General features: G+C 32.6%; 1 protein-coding gene across 3 annotated transcripts in view; it reads left to right on the top strand.

Moving 5' to 3' along the window:
• Nucleotides 1-12,115, top strand: part of VPS13B (vacuolar protein sorting 13 homolog B (yeast)) — a 561,763-nt gene that overhangs the window by 173,156 nt on the left and 376,492 nt on the right. The window contains exon 20 of one of the 3 annotated variants that reach the window (XM_012722965.1): nt 8,185-8,298. The exons of the other annotated variants lie outside the window; for them this stretch is intronic. Coding sequence (XP_012578419.1) covers nt 8,185-8,222 — 38 coding nt within the window. The 3' untranslated portion in view covers nt 8,223-8,298. Of the gene's footprint in view, nt 1-8,184; nt 8,299-12,115 lie in introns of those variants that run through there. 3 annotated transcript variants of the gene reach the window in all.

Below are 12,115 nucleotides of genomic sequence, written 5' to 3'. Positions count from 1 at the left end.
ATAATGTTAAAATGCAATGTTGCTTCATTTAAAAAATAAAGTGAAAACTGTTATTTTGATCTGGTAAAGATACAGGGGTTTGAAATAAAAAATTGATACCCTTCTAAGATTTGTAAAGGGGAGAGAAATGGACTCACACGAATATGATATTGAAATATGCTGCAGTATCTTGGAAGAAACAATTGTAATGTTAGAAGATAATACAGTGGGAAGGTTTTACTGGCTTTGGAAGATCTTAGAAATTTTTCTTGAAATATATTTTGAGTTCAGATGGGAAGGAGTTTGTGAAGACATTAACTAGCTGAAGAGAAGAGATTTTTGACAAAATAATATGTGAGAAGTAATATAGTAAATAAGGGGAACTGAAAGAGGAGAGGAAACAAGTGGGAGAGCAGTGCCCAGTGGAGATGGAGAGGAATGTGAGAGATTACACTATGTGGAAACTTGTGCTTCCCATTAATGAGCTTTATTTTCATCCTTAAAACATGGCCTTTGAAGGATATGGCAGTGGTGGTGTTGACAGGATGTGATTATGTTTTGAAAAGAGCAGTTTGGCTGTGGAGAACTGATAGATAGGTGTTGCCATAAAGTGGGCATGGTAGACCAGTAGAAAGAATCACCTTGACAGGGAGAGAGCAACATTTAAACATTATTTAGGAGATAAAAAATTCTCAGTATTTAATGATGATATTTGTCAGTAACCATGTAGAAGTTTTAAGGATACATTTGGGTTTCTCATGTGCATAGTAGATACAATTGGAGCCAAGTGTGGAAACAAATCATTGGGCTCTGATGGAGAAAGATGGACATCCTGGTGGTGGGTGTGGTGTGATAATGTAAACTGAGGGCATGTGAGCCTTAAGTCATTGTAACCTCAGTAATAATAAAGGTAAAAAATAATAGTAAAACAAATAGGGAATTTTAAATTTTCTACTTAAAATGCTATCTAGAAACAGAGTTGGCAACTCAAATGAAAATGAAAACTTGGAGAGTTTTTGCAAAGTAGAAGTATATGTGATAGGAGGGAGGTAGACAAATGTAATACAGACTTCTTTTCATAAAGTAATTATCTTGAAATTAATTTCAGTTATTTGGTAGTTCTGTTGATGTTCAAAGTTATATAATTTTAAATAGTGAGCTTTTTCAGTGTGGGAAAAAGAACTATGATAATGGTAAATATAAAATGAGAAGTAGAAGTTTGCTGTTCTACTTTTCCTAGGGAGACTTGATATTTTTAATTATTTTGAAAAAATTTTGCAGTGAATGCACTATTCTAAAAGAAGAACGTTGCCAAACATTTCCTAAATGTATTCATGGTTTTGTTTATTCTAATGTTTGTCCTGTGGTATTTAATATTTAATGTAACCATTGTTTTCTCTTCTCCACTTTTTTTAAATCAACTTCCCACACAGATCCTTAACAGGGAATGCCTTTGCTTCAAAACTTGGTATGATTTTCTTGCCTGAAAGACTTAAATTTAACTTAAGAGTGGTATCACCTGTTTACTTTCACTTTCTTGACCTGTTTCAGTCATTTGTTTTTTTGCTCTTGAAGTAACACTTGTGTGTGTGTATGCGTGCGTGCATGCACGTGTGTATGTGCTTGTGTATGTTAATGTTTAGGCATCTTTGAATGTGCTTACTTTCCTTCTAGAATTTCTTTTTTACCTGGAAAATACTAAATGAACTTTCTAGATCCAGGTCAAACAGTACCTCTCTAAAAACATGACCTCTCCCTATGAGACTTAGCAGTTTCCTCTGTCAATATACTATAAATTTGAATAACATGTATATACTGCATAATATCACCTTAGTTATTTGTTTAAATATTTATCCCCATTAAGTGTGAGCTTTCCAGAAAATTGGCATGTGATGGTTGCTTGATAAGTTATTGTTACATAAATTATGGGAGTGATGGATTAGAAAGATGAAGAAATGTCATCAAATCTTAATATCTATAGGGATGAGACCTATTCCTCCCCCCACCACATATATCTTATTTAAAATCAATGGTAGCATTGATAGTATAATGGTGAAAATGTTTTTGGTGTTTGGATGAAGAGGGTATGTCAGTTTTGCTTGGGGTATCAGTTCATCTTCATGGAGGAACTCAGCTAATATTAACCCTTTTTAATACAAGATTATGCTCCATCATGCTTCTGTGATTTCATATCATGCTGTCTTCTGCCTTTCTGTAGAATTTTAGCATTCCCATACTTTTTATACATTTTTTATATTTATAAAGGAAATTGAGTAGGAAATAGATTATATGCATTCTTCCCAACAATTTCGAATATGTTGACACTGACTGGTTATATCCTTTACTCTCATTACTCATTATTGTCAGGCTTTACACAAATAAAATGATCTCTTTTGGCTCATGTTCAATGATCTTATTTGCAACCCTGGTTTATTTCTGCAAGCTTCCTACTTATAATGACCTTTTTGGTACATAAAGTTATTTAGACTTTATTCCAAGAAATGAGGAGTAATTCTGAGGAACAAGTTAAATTTAAAACAATAGATGAAAAAATATCTGATTGTGAAAAGTTAAGCTTTGACGAACAAATAAAGAATATTTTTATGAGCGAAGAACATATTTCTTTGAAGAAATTCTGAAAGGCAAACTTGAAGAATTTTGTGTGACAGAATAATTTGACTAATTGATTTTTCTTCCAAATCCTAAATTTAAATGAATTTACTTAAAGAATAAAAAAAAAACATAAACAAAAGACATTTTAACTAGCTACATTTATTATCACTGGAAAATAACTGATTAAAGGGAAAAGCAGATCTGGTGAGTAAGGAAAATTTCATGACAGAAACTTTTAAGTAAAATATTTAATTGAGTGAGGTTAGAAGAAATAACCTTCTTGTTCAAATCCTTTCTTGCTACAGTTTTTCATGAGGAATTGAAAAGATAATTAATTCTAGGAAATGTGAGAATTGATTGAATTTAAAGGCACACAAACCTCATGTAAATTTAAGTTTTCTTTTTGAGGATATATATTCTTATTAAATTGGACAAACTTGTCTCAAAACAATAAAATTCATTGCACTTGCTTGCTGGTGTTATCATTTATTAAGAAATGATTGCACTTGAAGTATTCCTGATCTGTTTCATTTCATTGCAAAAACTTGACCTGATACTTTGCCAAAATCTCCTTAACAACAACAGCAAAAAATCTAATTATTCAATTAGATATTACCAAGTAAGTGCTAGATTCCATATCCCTGTGGAAGGCTACTTAGTGATTTGTAAAAGGTAAAACAATTAGTAAAACCATAGTGAAAACTTCTGAAAGAAAGTATACTGTTATAGTATATTATTATCTATGCTTTTGTATTTTTTTTCACTTTAAAAGTTTCATTTTGTAGTGTGTAGGTATATCACTTATACTTGATTAATTATATTGACTTCTAATATTACACCCATGATTAAAGAGATAATCTTTATTATGTTTGAGTCTATGAGACATGATATTTGACTAAAGTAATTTTAACTCATTTTTACTGTCTCATTTTACAATAACTATGAAGACTTCTTGTTTAGGGGAATAAAAAGAGTACAAATTACTTTCTGAGACTTAGATAGTATTGGGAAACATTTATTTTATGCAATGTTAGCTTTAATTTTAATCATTGAAAACTTAAAATCCAGGTGGTTGCCATTTTAAACCCATTTGATTTTGTATTTCTAAGTCTGTACTTTCTAAGCAATAGACTAGAAATATGTTAGAATATAAAGACATGAAACTTACACTGATATTGGATATTTCATCAGATTCTTCAGTGCTTTTAATTTTCTATAAGTGTTTTTAGTTTGTTCACATCCTAGAAAGTTAAATATCCTCAGCATAAAAATTTGCCTACTTTCAGAGATCATGTCTAAGATTTTTAAGAGGAAATTGCTTATTGTATAGCATTTTCTTACATAGGACATTTCATATTACTTGGAAATCTGTTAATTTGTGGAGATATCATTTTGGTTTCTCTCCATCCTGAATTAAAACTTTTTTAAAAAGCATCAAGAATGTTTAATGCAGTAGTAGAAATCCAGGTTTTAATGAATAGTGTACAGAGTAGAGTTAAAAGCTTAGGCATATCTAGTCAGATGAGAAGGGAATTTGGAGAGTGAGCAGTGAAAGAACGCTACCTGCAGTCCGTCGACAACAGCCACAGAAAGAGGGCAAGGACACTTACCAGTACTGTCTTTCATTTGCTGTTATTTGTGGAGAGCGTAATTTTCCTAAAAAAAATAAATAAAAAGATATATGCATGCAGAACTGGGGTGCAGGTGTGGTAAAAGGATTCACCAGAGACAAAGTGGGAGCAGAACAGCCAAATCGACCAGGTACACTGCTGAGGGGAGCAGCGGGCTAGACAGAACAGGTCTGCTGTGCCATGTGGGTCACTCCCTGGCTGGGATTCGAACTTGCAGTGAAGTGACTAGCTTTGTAGTGCTGTGCTTTAACATGTTGTGCACCAGGGAGGGCCCTGGGACTATGCTTTTTCTCAGGATTTTGGGGGTAGGGAAAAGATTGGTAACTGGTGGAACAATTTAGCTCTTATATGTGTCTCTGCTTGCAAGTTTGCTGTGCTGTATGTTCAGAGTGATGTAAAGAATCATAAATAAGCTCATATTATTTCTATCCTTTGTTTACATATTGAAAATAGAAGATTCCAAGTACTATCCTTAGTTGTTAAGCCCACTCCTTACCTCTCTGACCTTATCTATTACTCTTCTCTGCCTTTTTCCCATTGTTCTGGTTACACTGTTTAGGGAACATACACTGTATGTTTCTGTTTAGGATTGTTATCTAGCTTTTCCTTTTCTTTGGAACTGTTTTATTGCTTTGTATTTAATGGGCCCCATGGAAGCTTGTATGTCAGTTGCAGAAAGGTTGTTTCAAATTCCCAGTGTTAAGAGATAATCCAAATGATTTTTCCCCTATTACTGTATGTGATTCTTCCAATTATATTTCAGAATGTTTGAGGTCTCAATAGTATCTGCTACACCATTTTTGCACATTTTATGTGTTTAATAAAAGGCTTTTTAAAAAAAGCTCATTGAGCAGTCCTTTAATTCTTAAATAGTTGCGTTTTATTACTGATGTTAAGTGGTTAAACCACTTTGCTTAGGTTTGATTTCTAGCTTTATCACTTAATATTTGTAGTCACGTCTTGATGTGCCTCACCTTTCCCAAAAAAAAAAAAAGTACCATATTAAGGTTGTTATGTATAACTGAGATAATAGATGTAAACTGTTTAATGCGTTACTTGGCATATATACCATTCACTGTATATTAGCTACCTTCACCACCATTAGCATGATTATGTTAAGGCAGTCACGGTGAAAAGTGACTTTGAAGTCATAGAATCCTTGCTGTTTGTGTGACTGTGGCAACTTGTCTTATCCTTCTAGAACCCAGTTTGGGCACTGGTAATTATTTTGAAGGTTAAATTTTATGTATACACACAATCATATCTTGTAAATACATAAACATGTAAGTACTGGTGTGAGTACAGTTTTTCCAACAACTTTCTCCTTTCCTTTTTTTGAATTACTATTGTATCCCTGAAGCCACATCATTACTTCCTTCCTTCATGTCTTCCCTTCTTTCCTTCCTTCCTCTCTGCATCCCTTCCTCTTTATACATCCATGTGCACGTGTCTGTCTGATAGAGACAAAAATCAACTCAAGGATGGATGACTCTAGCAGTTGTTTTAGTGTCTTTACAACTTGAACTTTAGGAAATCCATTTTCCTAAGAGACTGTTACATTCAGAAGATGATTAAGGGTACAGAAATGAACAGGGTTGTTATTCTGGGAAACAAATTTTGGTAGCATGAATATGGGTTTCATAATACTGGAATGTTAGCATGTACTAGAGTTCTATATCAGAACATTATTGATAAAGAAGTCTATATTTATGCATGCTGATTGTTTTTTCATTGATTGCAAAGTTGTAATTTAATCTGACAGTGGTGTTACAGAGAGTTGCTCGTGAAGTTACTTCTTTTCCATGTAAAATATTGTAATTGAATGAGAATAATGTAAACCAAATGTTAATTCAATTTAATTTTTTTCTAAAACCAACAATAACAACCTCTAGTACTGTTAATGTTTTTGCTTTTTCTTTTAGGCTAGAGAGTGTCTTAGTTGCTATCCACACTATGGGTTGCAAAGACTCACCTTTAGGTCACTTCTGCAGATTAATAGCAGAGGTGTATCTAGCCATTTGTGAGAGGATATTAGCACCACCTTGTGGTGCTAACATACAGGTCTTGGTGTTAGGAAAGAAAAATGAAGACCTCAAGTTGGCAATTACCTTTCCAAAGAATGTAAATTTTGATCTTGGGGACTTCTTATTACTGAATACTTAATACTTACATGAAATTTTAAATTTCAGATTTTGCTTATTATAATAATTTACATAATTCTTCAGTCTTAGTCATATATACCAGACTAACTTGAAACTTGTATAAATAATACTTGAAACCACATTTTTCTCTGAGTTAAATACATTTTGTAAAATACTTTAATATAAAAATTATTTTATAAAACAAGTAAAAAGCATTAATAGATTTTTTCTTCATATTTAAAGGACTTTTAAATATAATCCTATGCAAATAACTTTAAACAGTATTTTTCATATTTCCTGAACAAAATTTTATAGTCATAAAATAAAATTGATTTTTTAAAGTAATATTTCATAAAAGTCAGAATATTACATTTCTTCTAAGTGTTGCTATTTTAAATCTTTATATTTTGAATAAGTGGATCTTTAATGTTATTCTCCATTAGTATGTTTTTAAATTTTTTTCTAACTTGGCTAGAAAGCAAAATATGTTAATTATATTCAGAATTGTATATTATATGTATTTCTGAAAAAAAAATCAGTGTACATGATGAATGAATCTAAGGGGTAGGAAGCACAGTTCTGTGATTATCATAATTATTTTGCGTTTATTCAATTTAGGCAAGGATACTAGATAATCTGAATCATCCATATAATAAAAACCACACATTTTAAAATGTACTTAGTTCCTGAAGTTGACTGTATTTTTCAGACTTGAATATTTGTAATAGAATTGTCGAGTTTCTTAAGTGCAGACTTATATTGAATTTTTGTAATTCAATATATAGGTTAACCACTTAGCAGTTAAGCAGTGAGTTAAGAGGTGTGCTCACTCTAATAAATTATGGCCAATAGATTATGAATTAGTTATACAATGAAAATCATCTGGAAATAGCAAAAGGTGGTATAGGAAATCTGATACATACTTAAGAAGATGGAGAGAATTGTGCTATCATTGACAGGGAAGTAACTGTGGAAACCAGTTTTGTTAAGTACATTTCTTGTCATTTATAAAAGGCTTTCTAGATAGATTGTGCCTTCCTTTTGGGAATATAGGTTTTGTTTTCTGTTTACTGTTACCACAATCAACATCACTTTGGGAAAATATTTTCTTGCAAGGAAGTTCACTTCCAGTCCTTTTGTTCTCTATAATCTTATTCTAGACAGTTGTGTTTTTGAACATACTCTTTGGAGACCATAAAACCAGAAATGATTTACAAGCTACAGTAAACTTAAACAAGTCACCACCTCTCACTGATACTGTTTTATCATCTGTAAAATGAAGATGTGAATATTTAGTGTATAGTAATAAGTGCTGAGCAAATAATGACTGTATGAACTGATATTAACATTCAAAGAAGATGTCAGAGTAATCATAGAAAGCAGTTTTATCAAAAAATCCATTAGACACCTATTTTTAAGAAACTGATAAGCATTCAGTATCTGTTCAGACTGAGGCTAAAGAGCTCTACCTCTTGTACATTGTCCTATATCAATATTTGGCAAACATTTTATCAAAGGTCTAATAATAGACATTTTTGGTTTTGAATACCCTTTGTCTCTGTCTCAACTGTTCAGTATGTGATTATGGTGAAAATGCAGAGTAAATATGGCTGTATTATAATAAAAACTTCATTGATAAGACACTGAGATTCAAATTTGATATGATTTTCATGTCATGCAATATTTTCTGTTTTTTTTTTTTTACCAGCTACTTTAAAATAATAATAATAAAAAAATCCTTTCTGTGATCTGTGCAAAAACAGCTGATAAGTTGATTTTGGATTACACTCTATGTTTTGCATTTTTTTTTTTTTTTACAGTAGAAAAATGTGAGAACAGGATAATACAATCTCCATAAGCAGAATCAGAGGTGAAATCTCTCATAAATGGAGTGATGATAAAGTAGTGTGTTTGGTGCACCTATAAAGTATTCTGATCCTAATTAGTATGGCTTTTAAAGAAAACTATCATCCAGGATTGTTAGTCTTGCCTTGTTATAATATGATATGTGTGTGTGTGTGTATATATATATATATATATATATATATATATATGATATCGTAAAACTCATATATATATAAAATGATATAATATATCATAAAACTCATAATATGAGTGTTTTTTTAAGATTTATTTATTTATGCATACAGAGCTGGGGTACAGGCCAGAAGTGCAGGGGCAGTGAGAAGACTCACCAGAGACAGAGTGGGAAGCAGAACAGGCAGATAGACGGAGTACACTGCTGAGGGGACCAGCGAGTGGGTCAGGAGAGGTCTGCTGCACCATGTAGATCACCTCTGGGGCGGGGATTGAACTCATTGCTGAACTGGCTTTAGCTTAGTGCCGTGCTTTAACCCGCTGGGCCACCAAGGAGGACCCAAATGAGTTTTTTACACTTGCTGCTTAATGTTCCTATTCAGATATTAGCAATTTAGGACAGAGCTCTCTCTTCTCTGTGGTAAACTTTCCTACATAATCTAGTCACACTTTACTCTCAACTCTATCTTCATTGTATGGGGAAAGTGCCAAACATTGCCTAATTCCTTTTTTCTACACTATGTCTAGCATGTTCTCTCAAAGAAGTAATTAGGGGAAAGTACAACAGCTCACCTTGTTTTTCATATGTTGTTGTCCACAGTCCTTTGTTGCTTGATAACCAGTGTTGTACATAACTTTGTTTTACACATTTCTCAGGATTTTTTTTTTCTTCTGTTAATAGTATCTTTCTTAGTTACCCACTAGCCTCCCATATTCCCTAAGTTTGGTTGTTTCACATGAAAGGGTGTTTCTGGTTCTTTTGATCTCTCTTGGCTGATGAGGACTTCTTTCATTTTTGAAATGAACAAAATAAGATTTGGAATGTGCTAGATTGAGATTTCTCGGCTGAGATACCTGTGAAGAATTCAAGTCTTCTTCCTATTACTTGGCAGACTCTGTAGAATGAAGGGAAGAGGTATAATCAGTTGTATAATTTTATCCAGTGTTGTGGTCATCGATTATTATTCACCTAGGAATGGAGAACATTCTAAGTGAAATATAAATCACTTCTTTGACTACTGGCAAGAACTAAGATATTCTCACTAATGAAAATCGCATGTTATAAAAGAAGTGAACCAAGCAATATTTATTTCAATTTAGTGACACTGCATTTCCTTTTTATTTGTAATGGAAATATTACTTCTTTCCAGGCATATTAAGAAATTATGTGAAACAGACTTCTAAAAAAGTTGGGGACCTTTAAGTATTAAAGAAGATTTTAAAATATTTACAACATTTGTTCAAAACACATTTCTTAGTAAATACAGAATAACATAATTTGAGGTAAATGGGCATCATGTTTTCAGTTTACTCTCAAATGGATCACTAAAGCTTTTTACATATGCATGCACACACATACACATGCTATACACACAAAATAGGTGTGCTTGGTATGTAAAATAGTTGGGGCCAAATTTAGATGTCTGAAGGATTTAATTAAAGTTTATTTTGGAAATCATTGTATTATACTTTTGAAGTTTGGAGTAATATTAAATTTAAAAATCACAGTATCATGATCCATTACTATACTGATTTCTAGATGTGAAATGTGACTTTTATTTTTCTTGTGTTCAGCATCTATTTCCTTCTTTTCTAATAATAGCTTTTATGCAATATGATTTAGGCAAAATTGATTTCACAGGACAGTTCTAGGATTGAATACATCTTTTCCCATGCCTGAGAAATTATATTTTGTTCCATTTTTGGAAGTGTTTAGTTTAGGCATGATCAGATGAACCTCATCAGTCCAAGTAGATTTATTTCTAACACTTTTGTGATATTACAGGGAAAGGGAAACTGCCATTATGTTTCCAGTGTTATAATCTTGGGCCTTATTGTATCCATTTGTCACTATTTTATGAGTTTATTTAAGAGCCATGAAATCAATTTAGAGGAGTGAGAATCAACAGAAATAAAACCTTAGTTTAAAAAATTCTATTTTTATATACATCAAATAAAATGTTTGTAAAAGCTTTTTGATTACTGGAGCAATGTTTGGTACCTTTGACTATTCTGAAAATAATGAAGAGATAGAGTATGTCTTCTTTTTTATTCTGATATTGTCTTGCTGATATTTTTTTTTTTTTTTTAAAGATTTATTTATTTATTTGTACAGAACTGGGGTACAGGCCAGAGATGCGGAGGGTGAGAGAATTCACCAGAGACAGAGCGGGGAGCAGAACAGGCAGATCGACGAAGCACACTGCTGAGGGGAGCAGCGGGCGGGTCAGGAGAGGTCTGCCACGCCATGTGGTCGCCTCCGGGGCAGGCGGGAATCGAACTCATGAGGAAGTGGCTTTAGATTCTCAGTGCTGTGCTTTAACCCGCTGCGCCACCAGGGAGGGCCTTGCTGATATTTTTTAATGTCAAATTTTTCTTACTCTAAATATGATTATTTCATTTTCTCAATAAAGATGGTCCCTAAGTTATTTTTTGACTTTGACTATAATGTGAGTTTGTAAATACATGCTATTAGTATTTATTATTTTATATATGTATTTATTTATTTTACATATATAAAAATTGGGGGGTACATCTTTTCATCTTCACATTTCCATATGTGCACATGCTTCACTTAATTGTTCACCAACACCTCTTTGCTAGTGTCTTATCCCAAATTAAAATATATTTTAATTGTGTCTTTTTATTTTACCCGGTAGCTATAACTTGGCTAATATAACTCTCTCCTTCCCAATAATTTAACTACAATTCTAGTGCTGGGAATCCCACAAAAGAATATTAGGCTGCACGTTTTGAATACTACCAAGCATTGGTTTATAGCATATTCAGAGTTGTAAGGTTTACATCTCTTCACATGTATGTTGTTAAACATCAGCCATCAAAGTATCCAGCATAGTTGGCTCTAAGTAAGTTTTCCAATGTAGTTCACTGAGCACCTCACCCTTGCTCTCCACAACACTCTTGCTCTCTGTAGCCTCAGTTCTATAGACAGTTTTATAATTATTTTTGCAGTTCTTTTGATTTATTTCTCCATGTTTCCAAATGAATGTAATCATATGGTATTCTGTCTTTCTCTTTATGGGTTATTTTGCATAGTTTTGCATTCTTTTGATGGATAACTAGGAGAAAATTCCTCAAGTTTCTTTTCTTTTTGTGATTTCCCTTGTAGATTTTGGTACTAATGTTGGTCTTATGAAGCATGCTTAATTTTGTTTATGGTATCTTTATTTAGAACTTCTAAGCTTTTCATTGTCAATGTTAAAGGATGAAACTTTGAAACACCAAAGTTACATTTTTGAGCTTACTGTTAAGTAAATGAATTGATATTGTAGACATGTCAATTGATACTTATATTACATGAGTATAATAGGGAACCAAGTATATCTTAGTATCTGATAAAACTGATTGAGTGACTGGTGTGGAAAAAGCAAAAGTAGGTCAAATTAAAAGCTACACAGAGTCTTGATGAAATTGAAATCTTTTCCCATTTTTAATGCCTGAATTGGACTGTAGAAAGCATGAGACTGAGTTGACTCATTTTGAATTCATGACCCAGGAACACAGATTGTCTTAAATGTGTCACTCTTCCACATAATACACAGGTTTCTAAAGCATTTTGTCACCTGTAGCTTTTTTTTTTTTATAAAGATTTATTTATTTATGCATACAGAACTGGGGTATAGGCCAGAAGTGCAGAGGCATTGAGAGGATTCACCAGAGACACTACTGAGGGGAGCAGTGAGCGAAACAGAA

The sequence above is a fragment of the Condylura cristata genome, unplaced genomic scaffold (assembly GCF_000260355.1).
Source record: "Condylura cristata isolate star-nosed mole 26May11 unplaced genomic scaffold, ConCri1.0 scaffold00009, whole genome shotgun sequence".
Classification (NCBI taxonomy): domain Eukaryota; kingdom Metazoa; phylum Chordata; class Mammalia; order Eulipotyphla; family Talpidae; genus Condylura; species Condylura cristata.
The sequence above is the reverse complement of the archived record's forward strand: the minus strand, read 5'-3'. Positions and strand labels throughout refer to the sequence as shown.